Below are 22,458 nucleotides of genomic sequence, written 5' to 3'. Positions count from 1 at the left end.
TCCGGGCGCGGAGCTGCCGACTCATGGCCTGCCGATCTGCTCCTCAGCTGAGATGGGGAGGCCGAGGGAGCCTGGGATGCCCCGGCCACCAAGTGTGTTCCCGTCTGGGTGGGCACCGGTGGCCATGGTGCCCACTGGCACTACTGTCCCTGCCATGGGGCCCCTTGCCACTGCCCAATCTGAGGGCCCAGTTGTGCTGGTTGGTCCAGTGGAGCCGCGCAGCCAAGAGGTGGGCAGCTGGGTGCCAAAGCTAAGGTCGCCGTCGGGCACGTGGTCCCATAGGAGCGGTAGGAGCGGCGGTGCCTGTGACACCGTCTTCCGTGGGACTGGGACCTGTCAGAAGTGCTGCTCCGGTACTCTCCTCGGTGCCGGGAGCTTCGGTGCTCCGGTGCTGGAGAATCATGAGGGGAGTCCCATGTGTAACGTCTGGCAACGTGGGAACCCGAGCGGGAGCATCGACATCAATCGTGTCGGGACCGGCTACGGTAACTGCACTGCGAGGAGGAGCGTCTCCAGCGTCTTTCTTGGTGCCTGCGCCCCCCACCACGTGGCCTGGAGGGACCTCGAGGGTGGGCGTAAACTGTGAGTTGACCAGCCACTGTGTGTTAAATGAGGCAGGGAGCGGTCCTCGGAGTGAGAGCTGTGCCGTGCTGGGGGGGACTGACGAGTACCCAGCGGCAGCTTTCCATGGGACCAAGGGCCCGTCACCGGCGGCGCCCCGGATATCGGTAGGCTCAGAATGTCCCGTGCAGCCTGTAGAGCCTCCAGCATCGATGGCATCCTGACTGCAGGAGACGCGTGCGGATGGCGCTGGGCTGCTCCGCTCAGCATGAGTCAGAGGTTTTGAGCCCGAGGGCTGCCCGACGCAGGACCAGCCCCCCCCCTTTCCTTTTCCTGGTGCCGCTGTGAGGTGGAGCCCTTCCCTTGCTTCTTGGACGGGGAGTGGTGCCGGCTGGTGGAGCAGGGCCTAGCTGCGCACCAATGACGTGGTGCCGGGCGCCGAGTCCACTCGGCGCGCCGGAGTTGAGGCCAGCGCAATTCCATAAGGAGCGCTTGAAGCCTGATGTCCCTCTCCTTCTTAGTCCGCTGCTTGAATGACCTGATCTTGCAGTGCTCACTCACGTGAGTTTCACCCAAGCAGCAGAGACACTCAGCATGTGGATCACTCCTTGGCATGGAACGGCGACAGGAGTCGCACGACTTGAAACCTGGGGCACGGGGCATGCCCCAAGCCCACTCTAACAACTGAAACTACTAACTCTAGCAACGGTACCACTAAGGTCATTAGAAAGGCTGCAGCAGAGCTGGAGCACGAAGTTCCGACCATCTTCACTGGAGGCAAGAAGGAACTGAGGGTGGGGGGGGAGCACGCAGCTCCCCTTATAGCGCGATACAGAGGCACCACTCCAGGGGTCGTAGCGGTGCTCCCCCAGTACAGGTACTGCTAAAGGAAAAACTTCTGGCACTGGTGCATGTGGCAAGCACGCACACCTACTGTGGAATACTACTGTGGAATACACATGAGCAACACATCTCGAAGAAGAAGTGTGTATCAAATTGCAGTTAGCAGATTTATGCTTCTCAGAGACAATCACTTCTGAGACACGCAGTTTCATCTGGAGGACTGTAGCTTTCCAAGATCCGGCGGCTGAAAGCTGAACTCTGTAAAGTTCAAACTGGAAATAAGATGCACATTTTGAACAATGATAGTAATTCACCACTTGAACAAATTATCCAGGGATGTAATAAATTCTTCATCGCTTGGGCTCTCTAAATCCAGTTGAATGTATTTCTACAAATATGCTCTAGTTCAATTAGAAGTTATTCATCTAGATACAGGAATCACTGAGTGAAATTCTATGTCTTATGGTACGAATGAAGGAGGTCAGACTAGAATCAGGGGTTCTCAAACTGAGGGTCGTGACCTCTCAGAGGGTCGCGAGGTTATTCCGTGGAGGTAACGAGCTGTCAGCCTCCACCCCAAATCTCGCTTTGCCTCCAGCATTCATCATAGTGTTAAATATAAAAAAATGTGTTTTTAATTTATTGGGGGGGGGGGTCGCACTCAGATGCTTGCTGTGTGAGAGGAGTCACCAATACAAAAGTTTGAGAACTACTGGACTAGATGATTGTAATAGTCCCTCAAGGCCTTAAAATCTATGGATGAAGGACCCCCTTTTGAAGTCAGTGGCAAAATTCCTCATAATATCTACAAGGCCAAGATTTCATGCCATGAATCTATAATATAATGTATCCTAAAACTTTCAAGGCACAGAAACACCTGCAAGGGCATACATGTTTGTATACCAAGTTGGATCCATTTAGACAATCCCTGGGCAAAAACTGTATCTCCCCCCTGAATTTATCCTAACAGTCTACAAGTAACCTATGCGATTTACAGAAAAATTTAATTCTTTCTAAGTAGGGAAACATCAGCCACATTTTACTGATGGGAAAACTGAGGCAATAAAAACATTAAACTGCACTGCACAAGATCAGTAAACTGAATTTCACAGTAGGTCAGTGATTCACACTTGTCCAGCAACATGCTGTATTCCAAGCTACAAAATTCAGAGGTTTCAGATCTGGATAAATAATCTGGCCCTGAGTTTGTGAAGGGAGATCCAGAAGAGCTGTAAAATGAACTGGAAGTTCCAAAGTCAAGGTAGGAACTCTGAGAACCAGAAATGGCAAGCTCAAGTTGGAGCTATATCACCTCAACTCTGTCATGCCTGACTGTCCTGAAGACTCTTGGTAACAGATATAAAGAGCCATACAAGAATTCTTGACTCCAGCCTAAGAAGTCAACTGCTTGAATCCTCATCCTGAGGGAGGGAAACCATGGGTATGTCATATTTTCCCTTATTGAAAGCAAGTCTATTTAAAGAGAACCCAAACTTCTGAATACTACAATTACTTGAATGATCACTTGTGCTGAGCACTGTATCTCCAATTTAAGTTAAGTTATCTTCTAAGATGTTACTTTTTCTGGGTAGATGAAGGGCAAGAGGAGGGATACATCAAGAGCCTGACAACTTTTTGATATAGTTCTGAGAGCGAGATCCACTCTGTCAGTTCACTTTACTCCATGGTTGCAATGGTGTCTGCAAAATACTGTTCTGCCTCTAATTCACAGATTCAAAGGCCGGAATGTGATCATTGAGTCTCACCTGTATAATACATGCCATACATTCAGAACTTCCCCAAAATAATTCATGGACTGTAAGATTTGATTATAGATGAATTACCTATAACTCTAACCTATTTATAGGTCCTTGACTTCCACAGGCCTTGAATTCCATGGTGATCCAAAGAGCCCTTCAAATCTGCGGCTATCCGCTTTATATCCGCGGACCATTTTTTAAGATCGTGGATCGGATACGGATACAAATTCTGTATCTGCACAGGGATCTAGTGATCCAAATGAGCCCATACCAGAATAATCTGTCCCCTGCAGACATTTTTGTCCATCATGCCAGGGAGATAGTTATTTTCAAAGGCATAGTCACTAATGGCTGAAAATGGTCTCAAATGGTTCCAATATCTATTAAACTGGACTGCTACCCAGCCCTGCTGAAGGAACTCTAAAAAGTGAAACCACTGCGATTCACAGATTTGTGTATTTATACACAGACCCTGGAAAGTTCAAGATCTAGAGCTCCCATCATATATGCAAAGAAATCTCAGCAGCTCCAGAAGTTATGTGGGGGTGAAATCAAAGAGAATACCACACTGGCATCATAGGGAAAATATAATGGGTTGAAATTCCTCCTTACTAGGATCCTTCAGAAAATCATTATCCAAATCAGATGAGAGTGAGAAGCCATCAATGGCCACTTGGACCCGAGGAGGAGATGTCTTTACTGATGCAATAGCTGGGGCCAGATTTCTTGAGAGAATGTGTGTGCAAGGTAGCTGGTCTTTGCAGATTTCAAAAGATTAGTATCTTATTAAAAACTGATCCTCAGATAGAGTCCATATAGGAAGGGATTATGTAGTTTGCTAAAATTAATCTCTTGGAGCAGAATAAACCTGGGTGGGATTAAAAAACTGACTTGCAGAAACTATTTACAGAAGTGGGGGACAGAGACCTAAGATACTGAAGTGTCAGGCAGAGGGGTTTTGGACGTGCGAATACTCAGTATGAGCCTCAAGTCTCATCAGATCCATGGTACCTGTTCTACTTCAGTGCTGAGCAGAAACTTGATGACACCTCAGAACTGATTCAGCTTCTCCCTTTGTCTGCTTGTGTAGCTTTGACTCCATGCTTTGAACCATGCAGGTTTCTATTTGTTTGTAGAGCATACTGACTGGATAACACAAAGTGAATGGCGTTGACCAAGCCAAACCGTGGTGCTGAGCCTAACACTAAAATACATTTTTAAACATCCAACAAGAAACAACCAGAATAACAATTAAAAACAAGCTAATTGTATTAGCAAAGAAACAAGTGGCCACAAAAAGGAGGAGGATTCGAAGTTTTTGGTCTGTAGCAGACAAAAGGCTCTGGAGTTGGGTCACACTTACTTCTCCTTATATAACTGCTCATCCAAATGGTTGGTGTCCCAGAAACCATGTGCAGAGCCACAATAGCTTAGTGCCAAGACAGCATGTGCTCCCAAGTGTGGGGAACTGTGCTATCAATACTTAAAATAAGGCAATGTCTACTCTACAAGATAGGGAGTAATTCCCCTACTTCCATACAGATACGCACTTTAACCTGAAACAGGTGGATCCATAGGGCTTGGCTACACTTGTGAGTTACAGCGCATTAAAGGAGCCTCAGGTGCACTAGCTCACTACCCATCCACACTGGCAAGGCACGTAGAGCGCTCTGACTCCACCTCGGCAAGTAGAATAATGTTTGATGCGCCCTCGCTGGAGCGCCCCAGAGTCAGTGTGAATGAGATGTTGCATTACTATGCTCTGATCAGCATCTGGAAACATCCCATAATCCCCTTAAGTCAAGTGGCCACTCTTGTCATTGTTTTGGATATGCCCTTTGAAAGCTCCGTTTGACAGCTGGCATGCTTATCTGCTCTGAGGCAAAGCAACCATTACTGTGGAATGCTGTGGGGGGGAGGTCTGCTGCTGTCTGAACATACAAGACAGCACGCTGACATGCTCTCAGCCCCCCAAAAAACCACTCTCTCTCCCCCCACATACACACAACACACTCCCTGTCACACTCCACCCCTCCCCCCATTTGAAAAGCACGTTGCAGCCACTTGCATGCTGGGATAGCTACCACAATGCACTGCTCTCTGTGGCCATTGCAAGAGCTGCTAACGTGGCCACGCCAGTGCTCTGTCAGTGTGGAGAGACTGCAGCGCTTTTCCTACTGCGCTCTACGAAGGCTGGTTTAACTCAAAGCGCTCTACATCTGCAAGTGTAGCCATGCCCATAGTCAGCACAGCCAAACTGTGCCTCCACTGCTGCTACCCATGCTACTGTGGCTGCACAGCTATTTACACCTGTGCTAGCTTGAGGAGAGTTAGCACAAGTATGTGTATATAAGCAGGGGAATCTCACCCTTAACTCATAGCATAGAGCGAGAGCCTATGATAGGGTGTCTGCTCCACACTGGCCCACAAGGGGTTAATAGAGCCCTAGGGAGGCTGTGGAGGAGGCAGCCAATTAAGAAAGGGGTTGCAAGGAGCAGCCAATCAGGGTCAGGCTGGCCCATATAAGAAGGGCTGCAGAGCAGATCAGCTTGGTTACTCCCTGGAGTTTGAGGAGGGAGGAGGGCTGGCTGCCTTGCAGGCTGAAGGCAGCAAGCATCATGGACAGAGCAGTGCTGCAGGCAGAGACCCGGGGAGCTAAAGGCAGCTCCTGGCAGGCTGCAGGGATCTGCAGGCTGAGGCCCTGAGGCAAGGCAAAGAGAGTGCTGGGGCCACAGGGAAGTGGCCGAGGGAAATCTACTGAAGAGTCAGAGGGGACGCAGCAAGTGGCGGCCATCTACACATCTACAGGGTCCCTGGGCCGGGATGCAGAGAAGTGGGCGGGCCTAGATTTCACACACATCCACTCGCCAGTGAGGAAATAGCCAGACACTGGGCTGCAGTTGCCACTGAGGGAAGTGGCTGGACAGTGGACTGCAATTCCCCTGGAAGGGGGGGAGCACCGAGTGTGGCACAGCTGGAGTGCTGTGTCCTGAAGAGGACGCCGTGGTCCTTGGAGCAGATGTGACGACAGGTGAGACACCACTGGGAGTCAGCGTACTGACCTGTGGAGCTGATCTGCAAGATGATCAGCAGGGGGTGCTAGCATGGTGAGTCCCACCCCATCACAGAGCCTAAGATTACATTGTTCCTTGAAAAAAGCGACAAAGAGGCCTGTGGCACCTTATAGCCTAACAGACGTATTGGAGCATAAGCTTTCGTGGGTGAATACCCACTTCGTCAGATGCATGAATAATGTTTGAAAAATGTTCCTTGAAGTAAATATAGACCTTGAGTTTACCTTGATCGATGTTTATCTCTTGGATCAATACATCTTGATGTTCACTTTAGTAGAAGTTAATGTCTATTTATGTCTAGTTAATGTCATTTTACACAAGTTAGCTGAGACATAGGAAAGTTCAGTGAGTTCCCAAAGGCTAGTTATCTTCACTGATTCCCAAAAGCTAGTTATCTTCACTGACTTTCTAGATGGAATTATCTGTTGGCAATTTCCCAAAGGTATCACAAGAGGAGTCAGTCTAGTTGTAAGGGTTTGAAGGAGCTAGTGGTTTTAGTAGCAGGACTTGCTCAGAGAAGGCATTCCATGTGTGAGGGGAGGGTGGAAGAAAGGGCAAAATGGCTTATGACGGAAGTGCACTATGACAGTTTGTTCCGTGTAAAACTCTCTCTACAAAGTCAGGCAACAAAAAGGACAAACACGCAAAAGGTATTTTGCCTTATCTGAGCTTGATAAGTAAGGCCTGATACACAAAACACAGGCAATCAGAGAGGAAACTAGGGTTCTATTATTCCCTACAGCCTACTCTCAAAGACACACTAATGCCACGAGTGGTTGTTCATTAGGCATCTTTTTCTGTTCTGCTCTATTTTGGTTCTTATACTGTATCTACCATTATGATACCTTTGGAAGGTAATTTTCTTTAGTATATTTCAGCATGTGTACTGCATTTTTCAAAGCAAAGCAGCAGTTAGTAGTTAATAAAAGCAATAAATACTGTCCATCCCAGGGGTCGGCAACCTTTCAGAAGCGGTGTGCCGAGTCTTCATTTATTCACTCTAATTTATGGTTTCGGGTGCCGGTAATACATTTTAATGTTTTTTAGAAGGTCTCTCTCTATAAGTCTATACATTATATAACTAAACTAGTGTTGTATTGTAAAATAAACAAGGTTTTCAAAATGTTTAAGAAGCTTCATTTAAAATGAAATTAAAATATTGATCTTACGCTGCCGGCCCGCTCAGCCTGCTGCTGGTCTGGGGTTCTGTTCACCTAGGCCGGCAGCGGGCTGAGCGGGGCCTGCGGCCGGGACCCTGGCTGGCAAGGGTCCGTCAGCCAGAACCCAAGACCAGCAGCAGGCTGTGTGGGGCCGGGACCCAGAGGGCTGGGGGCAGAGGGCTGGAGGCTGGGTATCTGGGGGGGGGGTGTAGGTGGCAGGGCAGAGGGGGGCCTGGGTATGGGTGGGGGTGCTGGGGTCAAGGCTAGGGTTGGGGGGGGATGAAGGAGTCAAGCAGAGGGCTGGGTGTGTATGAGGGAGGTACAGGGCTCAGGGCAGGGGCCTGAGGGGTTTGCAGGGCTCAGGGCAGAGGGTGTGGTGTATGTGTGGGGGTCAGGGCTCAGGGGAGAGGGCTGGGTGACTGCCCCCCTAAGAACTCCCAACCCCGCTGCTCCTTGTCCCCTGACTACCCCGTCCTGGGACCCCTGCCCCCAACTGCCCCCCAGGACCCCACCCCCTATCTAAGCCTCCCTGTTCCTTGTCCTCGGACTGGACCCTATCCCCTACCTGTCCCCTGACTGCCCCGACCCTTATCCACACCCCAGTCCCCAACCAGACCCCCGGGACTCCCATGCCCCATCCAACCACTCCCGCCCCTGACAGGACCCCAGAACTCCCGACCCATCCAACCCCGACTCCCTGCCTGCGCCAACCCCTCTCCACACCCCTGCCTCCTGACGGGACCCCCAGAACTCCCAACTCATACAACCCCCACCAGCTCCTTGTCCCCTGACCCCCCCTTCCAGAGACCTACCACCCTAACAGCCCCCCCCGGACCCGCCGTGCTCCCGGTCCCCTGACTGCCCTGACCCTTATCCACCCCCTGCCCCCTCACAAACCCCAGGACTCCCATGCCCCATCCAACCCTCCTGCTCCCTGACTGCCCCCTCCAGAGACCCCGGGGGGAGCAGAGGGCAGAGGAGAGTGGGTGAGGCTGGGCAGGATTTTTAATGGCATGCTGGAGTCTGGACAGGCTCCAGCGTGCCTTTAAAAATTGCCTCGCGTGCCGTCTTTGGCATGCGTGCCATAGGTTGCCGACCCCTGGTCCATCCCTACTGATGGAAAAATGTGCACATGGGTATTTTAATTTGTGAAAAGCATCTCTTACTGGAATCTAAATAGTGTCTTCACTTAATTGCTTTCTAAACTGTTTACCAAAATGTGCCTTGGTTCTGTGACATTAAGCTTGCCGCTTCTTTCCTCCATTTCAAAATGCAAGGCAAGCTGCTTTCTCTGATCCCAATATCCTTCTATATCTGCCCTCTTCCTACAGAAGAATATTAACTCTGCCATTTTTATATTTGTTAAATATATTTTTCTCCTTAGTGATGTTACTACCACTACCTGAGAAACCATGAGGGTCACATTTGTTTTCCAACCATACATGTAATTCTCCAGTGTTTTTAAGATGCTAATTCCTGTGCAGAGTAAGATGATTTGTTACACATCCTGGTATGTGCTTCTTACATGCACCAGCACCATGGTATCATGTTCATACAGTGCCTTTGGGGACACATTCACTCTCTGTAAAACACTGGATAGGAAGAATATGAGAGGAGAACTATTACTGCAATCTGTTAGAGGAGAGAATGTGAGTAAATATATTCGGTCCTGAACCTGCATACACTTACACATGTTTAACTTTAGTAATGTGAGTAATCCCATTAATTTCAATGGGACTGCTTGCAGTAGAAAGTTAATCACCTGTATAAGTGTTTGCAGAATTGGTACCTTAGACTGTAATACCACTATTTATTTAATAGAATTCTCTTCTCATTTTAGAAGGGTGTCCAATCCACAAAAACACTCCCACTCCCCACCCAGGTTCTCTCTGGGGAAGCAAAAAGCCAAGTTGAGGGCTTCCAACTATTAAGCAAGAGCTGCCAGACCGCCACTGAACATCATTCCTTTTCCTCATCTAATCATGCAGCACCCACAAAGAGATGCAGGGAGATGAGTGCTGGATGCAAAACTTGACTGCAATGCTGCAATGCTGAGTCAGGAGGTCAGGATGAAGAGGAAGGAATATCGGAGGCTGAAACGATAGTGAGGAGGTCGGAGAATCAGCATTGTCTTGGCCACACTGGAGCAATAAGATTGAGTTTGGCATGGTCCAATTTCAGCTTGAAAATGATCTGTGGGATGTCCGGAATTAGAGGAAAGGCACATACGAGTGCCGATTCCCAGCTCAGGTGAAAAGCATTGGTCAAGAAGTCCAGACTGAGACGACTTCAGGAACAGAACAGATGTCATTTCTTGTTTTCTCTTGTGCCAAACAAGTTGATCATCAGGATACCCCAAAGACAGACTGCAGGATGCGGGGCTTCAGAGACAGCTTGTGAATCAACAAGAAATTCCTGCTGAGGTTATTCACCAATTGATTCTGGAACCCAGGTAAGTGATTAGCCATGGGGGATGTTTTGCCAGATGAAAAATGCCAGAGACTGATTGCTTCCTGACAAAACATTTTCGAATGTGCTACCCTCACCTGTTAACGTAATACATCATGGTGGTATTACCAGAGAGTATGAGAAATGCTGCACCCTTGATGTGAACCTGACAGGTCTGACAGGCATTGTAGATGGCATGAAGCTCCAGAACACTGATATACAGAGAAGCTTCTCACTCTGACCACAGATCTTGAACTTTCAATGAGTGGAAATGTGCTCCCCAAACTATTAAGGAGGCATCGGTGACTACAGTCCTGGTCAATGGTGGCCAAGTGAGAGGAACACCCTGGCACACTGTATCAAGAATTGTCCACCACTGTAGAAACCCAGGATTGGTGGGAGGAGTCAGATCAGAGTGCCCAAGGGACAGCGATTTGGACAACAGATCAACTTCAGCTACATCTGAAGAGGACACAGGTGCAGCCTGGCATATTGGAATACCTGGGTAAATGTGGCCACATGGCCTAGCAACATCAGGCATACTCGGGCTGTGGTTGAGGGTTAAGACTGCAGCTTAAGACATAGGTGGTAGATCACCTGGAATTGCTCAGTCGGTAGAAATGTTCCTGACCTTGTAGAGTCTATCTATGAACTTGATTCTTCGAGTTGGAAGCAATACTGCCTTCCCGCTGTTTAGGACCAGACCTAGATGATTGAGTAGGCGTAGCATGAAGTGAACATAAGAGAGGACTTCTTTGCTGGACTTGCCCCTCAGTAACCAATTGTTCAGATACAGGAAGTTATGAATTCCCTTCTTCCTGAGATATGCTGTTACCACAATCACACACTTGATGAAAAGCAGGGAAATGGAAGAGAGGCCGAAAGGTAGCATGATGTACTGGTAGGGCAGCCAGCCACGATGAATCTGAGAAACTTCCTGTGGCTCAGGAGGACTGCTATGTGGAAATGAGTGTCCTGCAGGTCCAGGGCTGAAAACCAGTCATTGTGATTCAAGGATAGGAGGCTAGTTATTAGAGTGACCATACGGAATCTCACATATCTGGTGTATTTCTTGAGATCACGGAGGCTGACAATAGGTTTCATCTCTCCCTTGGACTTGGGTTGAAGCAGCACCTTTTGAAGCAGGAAATACTGGGTGTAGAACCCCTGCCCTCAATGTTGCAGGGGGACCACTTCTGTGCCCCCTAAAACCAGTAAATAATGAACCGCTCAAGGAGCAGTATCTCATGAGAGGGGGTCCCTGAAAAGGGACTGGGTAGGGAGGTGGAGAGGAACTATATGTCATAACCTGATCTGAAGGTGCTTAGGACCCGGTTGACCATTGTAACCGAGTCCCAAACACTATGAATAGCAGGCCAGACTATCCCTGAATGGAGGGCGGGGAGGGAACGGGACAGAGAGGGAGAGGTTACCACTGGATCACTGTCCTTGACACAAGCCAGAATGGGCACTTGTTAGATGCTGCAGAGGGGGAGGGTGCGGCTGGTTAAACCAACAACCAGAAGGCCTTCTTCTTTGGGATCTATGACTCTTTCTGGAGTAGACCCGCTGCAGCAATATTACAAGTGGTATTGCTGCTCCTGATTCCCGGGAGGCCACTGGGCATTCAGGTAAGGCTCTGATGGCTGCTAGGCACCGGGCCAAAAGCCCTCTTCCAACTGCGGGACAGATGCCAATCTCAGTACTGTGAAAGTAGAATGAATTATATTGTAAAAATAAAAATGGATTAAAGAAATTCTGTATGTACCTTTAAGCAGAAATAAATGTTGAAATACAGGTGTCAGGAAAAGAAACATTAAGGCATAAACAATAAGCCCACTTAAGCTAATGGTGAAACATTAACCGGAGATTGGCAAAAGTTAGTAAGGAAATTAACTATGCATGTCTAGCCCAGATAAACTTATCAGATTCTGCTTCCTTTGTTATCTTGTTAAGTTCACGCCCTTTTATCTGTATAAATAAGATAGTTTGTGTCTTGCATGGTGCTCACATTATCTGGGTGTTATTAGCAGAGCACTGTGCTAATAAAACAGAGTGGTCTGACAAACTGTGAGTCCTGAGTCTAACTTAGACAGTACCAACAGTGATCCGAGGGCGATCTCTGGCACCTATCTGACAAGGATGGGGAGGATGACCTCGACCTGGATCTTGAGGAATCCCAGAGGTGTTGTGGTAACAATGCAGGAGCCAGCCCCAAGGGGAAAAACCACCACTCAGAATCGTCTAAAGCCCAATAAGGAGACAGCATTGGTGTCAAAGGCGAATGGGGAATCGGCACCAGATGCACCAAATGTGAGACACTCCGTACGATACTAAGAGACGCACTGGCAACAAGGCTGGTAACAATATCAATGATGGGATTTGACACCAAGACAATGATGCTGCCAAAGGCTGCACCAGAGTTGTGGGAGCCTTTGGTCCAGGGCCTGGCCTTGACTCCATAGTCTGTGGCCGAGACAGTATAAGCTGCAGTGTTGATGGACCCAGCAGCTCTTTGACACGGCCAGAAGGTGCCAAGGGCAGAACAGAGGACACGCTGGTAGAAGCCATAGCACCAGAGAACTCCTGAACCAGTGGAGAGTCTGGAATCGAGAGGCAAAGCAGGTCTGATGTCACCTGGTATGCTGCTGGCATGGAGATGGTCGGTAATGTTGCCAGTGTTGTTGGTACTGGACTCAACAGATGCCCCATGACCAGAACTGGAGTCGACGGGACAGGCCCTCGCTGTTCTTAGCATGGTACTGGGTAGCAACTGGACAGACCTGCTCCATCCCACCTGCCAGAGTGAGTACAGCTCTCATCAGCATTCCTCCTAGAAGTGGAGGAGTTGTTCCCATGAGACCTGTAATGGTCCCAACTCATTTTATGGGACCTTTTCCTTGCTGCATCAGAGGAGGGTAAATGACCTTTTCCTCTTGAGAGAAACAATAGAGCCCGAGCGTGGGGTGGCATCACTTGTCACATCCAAAGGCAGCCGCTGATCAGATGAAGGTCTTGGTGCCAAAGGGGGCCTCCTGGCCTGCTTCAAAAGGTGCTGCTTCAACCACAAGTCTCTTGCCACCTGCGTCCTCTTTGTGAACGACTTGCAGATGGAGCACCTCTCTCTATGTTTCTCACCAAGAAATAACAAGCACCTTGTTGTCACTGTTGGGGATGGCCCCGCTACATAATGGATAATGCTTAAACCCTCGTTAGGACATCAAACGGCGTTAGCCAACTTATCTACTAAAAATAAACTAATACTTAAAAGTTCTCAGAAAACTGAAAACGAAAGTGTGAGGTCAAGACAACACACAGAGCTCCGACTCTAGCAATGGGCAGTGACAAGAAACTGAGGGAGTCAGGGCAGTGCCACCTTTATATGGCACGAGGAGGGGCTATGGCCACAGAACATCAGTGCCGCCCCTACGGATACTGCTAGAGGCTAAGTTCTCTGGTTCCAGTATGCAAGGCACACACACCAGCATAGAATACACAACTGCATCTACTCAAACAAGAATTAAACTTTCCCCAAAACATTCCTCTGTGCCAAAAGACCATGCATGGACAATTACTGCAGGCTACTATTTTGAGAATGTTGGAGAAGTTAAGGTGGGAAAAAATATCAAACTTATAGTGAAAATATGTTTATTATCTCAGCTATAGCATTGCTCCTGTGATTACATAATTTGTAATAAGAACCATTATAGCCAGGTCCCCACTGTAAATAAGCAATTTTTCTCAGTGGATTTTATTTAGTAAAATAAAGTTTGAGTGACATAATAAAATAATAGCATATTCTTGTTCTTACCATACAGGCTGTACTCCAGATATCAGCAGGTGTACTGTAACCTGCTCCTATTAAAACTTCTATGGATCTATACTGTCTTGTCTGGATGTCTTCAGTGAAGTGTTTATGCTAAAATGGAAAGAATGGCATTAATGGAAAAAAAACGAACAATAAAAAGGTTTGTTCTCAACAATGAAGGCTAACTACTTAAAATAAGATTTTTATACTTACCACCCAGCAAGCATTTCCCAGATCAGCAATTTTAACTCTAATTTTATCTGCATTTCTTGGATCCAGGGGATTCACCAATAAGTCCGCAGCACGGGTTTTTGCTAGTACAAACAAGAAGTAGAACAGTTAGTACCATGGCATGCTTTTTATTGTCTATAAACAACATTGGTTTGACACGTCATCCAGTTTCTTAAAAACTTGGAGGCATCAAAATCATTTTAGCTGACAGTTATGAGAATTTAAAGTGACACTCAGGTTTCCTTACCTTACATTAGATTCTTAAAAGTTTTACAGCCTGCATAATTTTGCAAGTTGAAAATTCACCAATTCCCATCCTGTACCACCAGTGAAACATTTTACTTATGATTTTAATCTTTTCCTAATATTTCACTCAAGATAGAAGATATCTAATATGTAACAGATACTTTATTAAGATACTGCTAACTTAAGCATCCATTCACAAGTACAACTCCCTTTCCACAATAATAATTTTGCTACTTGCAAATTAAAGAAAATAGTTTAGAAATAGAAGATGTAAAATTTACAAGAAAGATTCTCATACAGATTATAAGTTGCTAGGTTCTATGTGCTAAGAACAAAATTATTAACTCTGTGGTCTATCAGTAGCTCAGATGTACTAGCATGTGGGGACTGGAGCTTGGAATTCATGTTTGGTGTTGCATTCTGGACCAACAAGAACTGAGATTTCTGTGAAGGAATTGTGCTTAGCCTTGGAAGGAACTGAGGAAAAAGTGCCTCACATCTCTGCAGTCAATCATTTGTTCAAATCATTAGCACTAGCAGGTTCCAGCAGGAGCCTCAAGATGCCCTCCTGAGAAGACAGTCAGCACCCAGAACTTAGAGGGTGAGAAGGTAAAGACAATTACAGGGATCTTCTTTGAGAGGCAAAAATGACAAATCATAACTTGTACCTGTTATGGAAAAAATCATCAATCAAAATGTGTATATGGTTTTCATCTACTGCAAACAAATTACAACCCTTCAGGGGTCAGGTAGTGATTCCCCCCTCCCCCCAAGTATTCTGTAAGGGTGGTGGGTTTTTTTGTTTTTGTTTTTTTAAATCTCCTTCCTCTGAACCATCAGCGATGGCCACACCAGGAGATGGGATATTGGACAGGGAGGGCCAGAGCTCTTAGCATTCTCTCTCTCAGGTACTTGGATGGCTGGTTCTTGCTTATATGATCAGGGTCTAACTAATCGCCATATATGAATACTTAAGGAACTGACTGAAGAGATCTGTGAGACAGCCATTAGCGATTATCTTTGAGAACTTGTAGAGGATGGGACAGATCCCTGAGGACTGGAAAAGGGCAAATACAGTACCTAGCTATAAAAAGGGGAATAGGGACAACCCAGGGAATTTTAGACCAGTCAGCTTAACTTCAATATCCGGAAAGATAATGGAGAAAATACTCAATTTGTAACACCTAAAAGACAATAAGGCGATAAGTAACAGTCAACATGGATTTGTCAAGAACAAATCATGTCAAATGAACCTAAACATCCTTCTTGGAAAGGGTGACAAGCCTTGTGGATGGGGAAAGCAGTAGATATGATGTATCTCAATTTTAGTAAGGTTTGTGACACTGTATCAGATGACCTCATAAACTAACTAGAGAAATATAGCCTAGAAGAAGCTACTATAAGTTGGGTGCACAACTGGCTGTAAAAGCATACCAGGAGATTAGTTATCAGTGGTTCACAATCAAGCTGGAAGGGCATATCAAGTGGGGTCCTGCAGGGATATATCCTGGGTCCAGTTCTATTCAATATCTTCATAAATGATTTGGATAATGGCATAGATCACACTTATAAAGTTTGTGGATGATACCCAACTGGGAGGGGCTAGAAGCATTTTGGAGGATGGAATTAGAATTCAAAATTATCTTGACAAACTGGAGAAATGGTCTAGAATAAATAGGATGAAATTCAATAAGGGCAAATGCAAATTATTATACTTAGGAAGGAATAATCAATTGCATAAATACAAAATGGGAAATGACTGCCTAGGAAGGAGTATTCCAAAAAGGGACCTGGGGATTATAGCTGATCACAAACTAAATATGAATCAACAATGTAATATGTTTGCAAAAAAAAGTAAACATTATTCGGGAATATATTAACCGGAGTTTTGTCAGCAAGAGATCAGAAGTAAATCTTCCACTCTACTCAGCACTGATAAAGCCTCAATTGGAGTACTGTGTCCAGTTCTAGGCACCACACTTTCGGAAAGATGTGGACAAATTGGTAAAAGGCCAGAAGACAGCAATTAAAATTATTAAAGGTCAGAAAACATGACCTATGAGAAAAGACTGAAAAAATTGGGTTTGTGTAGTCTGGAGAAGAGAAGATGGGGAGTGGGGGACATAACAGTCTTCGACTATGTACAAGGTTTTTATAATGATATGGGTGATAAATTGTTCTCCTTAACCACTGAGGACAGGATAAGAAGTAATGGGCTTAAATTGTAGCAAGGGAGATTTAGGTTAGAAATTAGGAAAAACTTCCTAACTGTAAGGGTAGTTAAGCACTGGAACAAATTACTTAGGGGGGTTGTAGAATCTTTGTCATTGGAGGTTTTTAAGAACAGGTTAGCCAAACACCTATCAGAGATGGTCTAGCTAATACTTAATCCTGACTCAGTACAAAGGACTGGACTAGATGACCTAGCAAGGTCCCTTCAGTCCTACATTTCTATGATTATCTTGACAATTCCTAACAGGTGTCTGACTAACCTGTTCAGTTTATTACACCCTTCATTCTGAATCCATTTTGTAGTATACAGAATGAATTAAGGCCGTCAAGCGATTTAAAAAATTAAGCGTGATTCATCGCACTGTTAAACAATAACAGAATATAATTTATTTAAATATTTTTGGATATTTTCTACATTTTCAAATATATTGATTTTAATTAGAACACAGAATATAAAGTGTACAGTGCTCACTTCATATTATTTTGGATTACAAATATTTGCACTATAAAAAACAAAATAAATAGTATTTTTTAATTCACTTAATACAAGTAATTAAGTGCAGTATCTTTATCATGAAAGCTGAACTTACAAATGTAGAATTATGTACAAAAAATAACTGCACTCAAAAATTTAAAAAAAGTAAAACTTTAGAGCCTACAAGTCCATTCAGTCCTACTTCTTGTTCAGCCAATTGCTCAAATAAGTTTGTTTACATTTGCAGTAAATAATGCTGCCTGCTTCTTTCTTTACAGTGTCACCTGAAAGTAAGAACAGGTGATCGCATGGCAGTCTTGTAGCTGGCGTCACAAGATATTTATGTGCCAGATGCACTAAAGATTGATATTTCCCTTCATGCTTCAAACACCATTCCAGAGGATATGTGTTCATACCAATGACTGGTTCTGCTCGATAACTATCAAAAGCGATGCAGACCATCACATGTTCATTTTCATTATCTGGGCCAGATGCCACCGGCAGAAGGTTGATTTTCTTTTTTGATGGTTTGGGTTGTGTAGTTTCTGCACTGGAGTGCTGCTCTTACGACTTCTGAAAGTGTGTTCCACACCTCCACCTCCTCAGATTTTGGAAGGTACTTCATATTCTTAAACCTTGGGTCGAGTGTTGTAGCTCTTTTTAGAAATCTCACATTGTGTTTTGTCAAATCTGCTGTGAAAGTGTTCTTAAAATGAACAACATGTGCTAGGTCATTATCCGAGACTGCTATAACATGGCAGAATGCAGGTAAAACAGAGCACAAGACATGCATTTCTCCCCCCAAAGGAGTTCAGTCACAAATTTCATTAACGCATTATTTTTTTAAAGGAGCATCACCAGCATGGAAGCATGTCCTTTGGAATGGTGGCCGAAGCATGAATGGACATACAAATGTTAAGCATATCTGGCACATAAATACCTTGCAACGCCAGCTACAAAAGTGCCATGTGAACGCCTGTTCTCACTTTCAGGTGACACTGTAAATAAGAAGAGGGCATTATCTCCTGTAAATGTAAACAAACTTGTTTGTCTTAGCGATTGGCTGAACAAGAAGTAGGACTGAGTGGACTTGTAGGCTCTAAAGCAGTGGTTCTTAACCTGGGGTGCACGCACCCCCTGGGGGTGCGAGATGCCCTTTCTGGGGGTCCGAGACATGCCAGATTTTTTTAGAAGGTAAATAATTGAAAACACAAATTAAGCACAGGCACGTAAGTACAACTACTTTGTTTCATCAAACCTATGTATTTATTAACATTATACATTTTTAACGATTACTGTAATATACAAACAAAAATATATCTAAGAATAAAGAACTGACCTACTTCGATTTTTTATAAGGGGTGCGAGAACATATTTTGAGAACCAAAGGGGTGCAGGCTGCAGTAAAGGTTAAGAACCACTGCTCTACAGGTTTACATTGTTTTGTTTTTGAGTGCAGCTATGTAACAAACAAAAAAATCTACATTTGCAAGTTGCACTCACTATAAAGAGATTGCACTACAGTACTTGAATGAGGTGAATTGAAAAAAATACTATTTCTTTTGTTTATCAGTTTTACAATGCAAATATTTGTAATCAAAATAATAATACAAAGTGAGCATTGTACACTTTGTATTCTGTGTTCTAATTGAAATCAATATATTTGAAAATGTAGAAAATCATCCAAAAATATTTAATACATTTCAATTGGTATTCTATTGTTTAACAGTGCGTTTAATCGCAATTAATTTTTTTGAGTTAATCGCGTGAGTTAACTGCGATTAATCGACCGCCCTAGAATGAACGTATTCATACAGAGAGAAAAGAAAGCTAAAAAGTCCACAAAATATCTAAAGATAAAGTGCTCCCAAAGGACCCATCTTCTTTCACTTTTCTAATAGATATCAGGGTAGTATTCTTCAAAAGCTCACATCAGGATACACACATAGGCACTCATAGTATCCAGGTTACAATTTTCAAAACTATTTAATCTATATGCCAAATTTGTGATACCGTCAAGTGGCACGATACTTAAAAGTCCAGAGAACTCCCCTTTTGTCCCAAGAGCATTCAAATAATGAAGCCCCCAAAATCACAAGTTAATTCAGAAATCCTTGGCAGAAGCGTTTAATTTTAAACTTCCAATTTAAGGGCCAAAAATTTAACAGAGCCTTTATCCATCTTTCAGTTTGGTAGAAATCCTCATACTGTATTCCAAATTGGGGCTTGGATATCATAGGAAGCTTCCAATTAACCTCACTCTAAGGCAGGCCTGCACAACATACGGCCCGCGGATCGCATGTGACCTGCGGAGGCTCACTGTGCGGCCCGCGGGGGGATTCTAAATCCTCCGCACACGGGAAACACCGCGCTCTGCGGGCAGCCCTGAGCCCTTTAAATCACGGCCGCTGCTCCCGCGACCAGGCTGGTGCTGGGATTTAAAGAGCTCAGAGCTCCCCGCGGCTGCAGGCAGCCCAAAGCCCTTTGAATCCCGGCCGCCGCTCCCGCAGCCAGGCTGGGGCTGGGATTTAAAGGGCTCAGAGCTCCCCGCGGCAGCAGGAGCTCTGGACCCTTTAAATCTCTGCCCCAGCCCCGCAAAGCTCCCGGTTCCCCCGGCCCTTTAATTTGCCCCTGAGGGCTCCCAGCCACCTCTTCAGCTGGGAGCCCCTGGTTGATTTAAAATAAAGTATCACCTCCCCACCCCCAACCTTCCTTTTTGGCCCACAGCTGTTTTGGTGGGGCGGCGCTGGGAAAGGAGGGTTCGCTTCGCAGGGCTGGGTGTCGCTGGGGCGGGGGGCCGGGAGATGCTGGGGGGGGGTGGTGTTTCCACGGGGCTGGGGAGTTTCGACCCTCAGCTGTTTTCTTTGGAGTAATGTGGCCCTCGCCACTTTACGAGTTGTGCAGGCCTGCTCTAAGGCACTTTCTGACAAATTAAGGCTCAAGTACTGACTGCTGTACCACACTTCAGCAATGTGCCTTTTGCTGTCTCAGTGAAAAAGCACCAAAACCTGGCCAACTCATAACCCTCTGAAAAATCTTAGTTCACATCTCCTCAGTACAGGGTTTACTTTGGTAGCTAAATTTTTTGACAATTTTCCATTTGCACTAAGCATGATACCTCCCAGGAATGCAGGAGCTGAGCAGAAGCTTATCATGCAATTGCTGCTCCTAGCTACTGTAGCAGCAGAATAGAGGATAGGGAGATTATATCTTCTGTGTCTTAATGCATGCCCCCCACCTCCCGGCTCCTGGACAGCATAGAAAAAATTGCAGCATGACTCCAGAGCAGAGGGGATAAGACTCCAACGTGGGGGTTGTGGAAGAGGGAAATGATTGGGACAAGCAGACAGTGGGATGCAGGGGAGACTGGGAATGAACGAGTGGGAGAAGAAGGGGCAACAATGACTAGGAGCCAGATCAGATGAGGAGCTGGGGTGCGGGGAGAGGGATTACACTTGGACTGGCTAAGCATTGAGGAATAAGGAACCTGGGTGGGAGGACTGGAAGCAGTGAGATGGGGAGACTGAGATCAGAGAAGGATCCTAGGAGAAAGAGACTGGAATTCCCAGCAGGGTCCCTAGGAAGGAAAGTGGGATGAGGACCCTGGGAGCTAGAGAACGGAGACTGGGACTCACCAGGTAGCTCTCAGGAGGGAATTAGGACTGGCTGAGCAAGGAGACTGGGACTAGGGGAGAGATATGACTGGCAGAAGGACAGACTGAAGGGGATGGGTAGAAGGGTCACTGACAAGCCAAGATTCCTGAGTTATAAGAACATAAGAATGGCCATACTGAGTCAGACCAAAGGTCTATCTAGCCCAGTATCCTGTCTCTCACCATGGCCAGAGCCAGATGCTTCAGACGGAACCAACACAACAGGGCAATTTCAAGTGATCCATCTCCTCCATGATGTTCTGGACCTCCCTGGGAAACCCCAAAGAATGAAGCCATGATTCACGGCACATCACAAAGGCTGCTGCCATTGACCTTGAAGATGTATCTGCTGCATCAACCACTGATTGAAAAGTGGTCCTGGCAATCAACTTGCCATCCTCAATGAGAACCTGGAATTGTGCTCTATCTTAGTGCAGAAGCTTGTCAATGAAGTCCAGGAATTTGGAACAGTTCAAATAATCATATTTAGCCAACAGCACTTGGTAATTAGCTAAACTGAACTAAAGGCTAGGAACATAAGAAGGGCCATACTGGGTCAGATCAGTGGTCCATCTAGCCCAGTATCCTGCCTTGTGCCAGTGGCTGGTGCCATATGCTTCGGAGGGAATTAACAGAACAGAGCAATATATCAAGTGATCCATCCCCCGTTGTCCAATTCCAGCTTCTGGCAATCACAGGCTTACAGTCTTGAGTGGTAACAGCTAATTTAGAAACCTTTATTTTGTATGTATAGTTGGGATTATTTTTTCTCAATGTGCATTACTTTGCCTATAACAATACTGAATTTCATCTGCCATTTTGTTGCCCATGCAGTGTAGTTGTAGCCATGTCAGTCTCAGGATATTAGAGAGGCAAGGTGGGTGAAGTAATATCTTTTATTGGATCAACTACTTTTGGAGAGAGAAACAAGCTTTCGAGCCACACAGAGTTCTACAGGTCTGGGAAAGGAACTTCCAGCATCACAACAAAATGCAAGGTGGAACAAATTGTTTAGCTGCAGAATACGTACTTAGCACATATTGTACAGGACCATTCAAGACAGAGAGGTCTGTTAACACCTCTGAAGTCATAGGACAAAATGAGGACATTAGTGGGTTACAGTTTGTTGTCCTCTCCATGGATCACCACCTTGTAGTGGTGGAGAGGCTTGCGTGTCTCAATGACCCTGTAGCGGGGTGGTCACCCGCTCCTGCCCTGAAGTGCTTGAAATCAGCCCTGGGAGAGGGCTGAGACAGCAAGAGTGCTGCTGTGAGGAAAGCAGCAAGCCTCGGCAGATTGGGGAAAAAGCCACAGCTGCAGCCACGCCCCAATCGGGCCACAGCTGGCCCTATAAAAGGCCAGTAAGCCAGGAGCTGGCACAGTCTCTCTCTAGCTGTAGAGGGAGACGGACCTGGCTGCAAGGAACTGAGCAGAGTACCTGAGTGGAGCAGGTCTGGGGAAAGGCAGAGGAGCTGGGGAGGCTCCAGCCTGGAAAGCCCCAGACTGCGGCCTAGCAGAAGGCAAACGGGTACTGGGGGTCGCAGAGGGCAGCCCAGGGGTAGGCAAAGGCAGCAGGTCCAAACCCAACCTCGCCAGTGATGAGTAGGCTGATACTGCAGTCTGCCCCAGGGCGCGGGGGTTAGACAATGACTGGCAGTAGCCTTATACTGAGGCAAGGTGGGGATAGTGGGTGGGGGCTCCCCAGGAAGGGGAGACCCTGAGAGAAAGGGGTTACTGCCATGGGGCAGCACCCCAGATAATGGGGCACTGGGTCCGGGAGGGACACGGGGGACAAGCGGCAGCGGGACACCAGCCTGCAGAGGGCACTCCGGAGGCTGGACGAGCTAATTCCCAGAGACAACCAGCAGGAGGTGCCACAGGAGTGAGTCCCACCCCATTACAGACCCCAAGAGCGATGCTGCCTGGAGTCATGTACTCCCTTAGGGTCACCCACGGCAGAATGGTCA

At 46.3% G+C, this 22,458-nt stretch overlaps 1 protein-coding gene across 13 annotated transcripts in view; it reads right to left on the bottom strand.

Moving 5' to 3' along the window:
• The window catches only part of SRPK2 (SRSF protein kinase 2), a 273,846-nt gene that overhangs the window by 30,446 nt on the left and 220,942 nt on the right, over positions 1–22,458 (bottom strand). For all 13 annotated transcript variants that reach the window (XM_039517267.1, XM_039517333.1, XM_039517259.1 and 10 more), the window contains 2 exons: positions 13,868–13,968; positions 13,658–13,765 (listed from right to left, as the gene is read on the bottom strand). In XM_039517267.1, coding sequence (XP_039373201.1) covers positions 13,658–13,765; positions 13,868–13,968 — 209 coding nt within the window. The remainder of the gene's footprint in view (positions 1–13,657; positions 13,766–13,867; positions 13,969–22,458) is intronic.

The sequence above is a fragment of the Mauremys reevesii genome, linkage group 1, assembly GCF_016161935.1.
Source record: "Mauremys reevesii isolate NIE-2019 linkage group 1, ASM1616193v1, whole genome shotgun sequence".
In the NCBI taxonomy this organism is placed as follows: domain Eukaryota; kingdom Metazoa; phylum Chordata; order Testudines; family Geoemydidae; genus Mauremys; species Mauremys reevesii.
The sequence above is the reverse complement of the archived record's forward strand: the minus strand, read 5'-3'. Positions and strand labels throughout refer to the sequence as shown.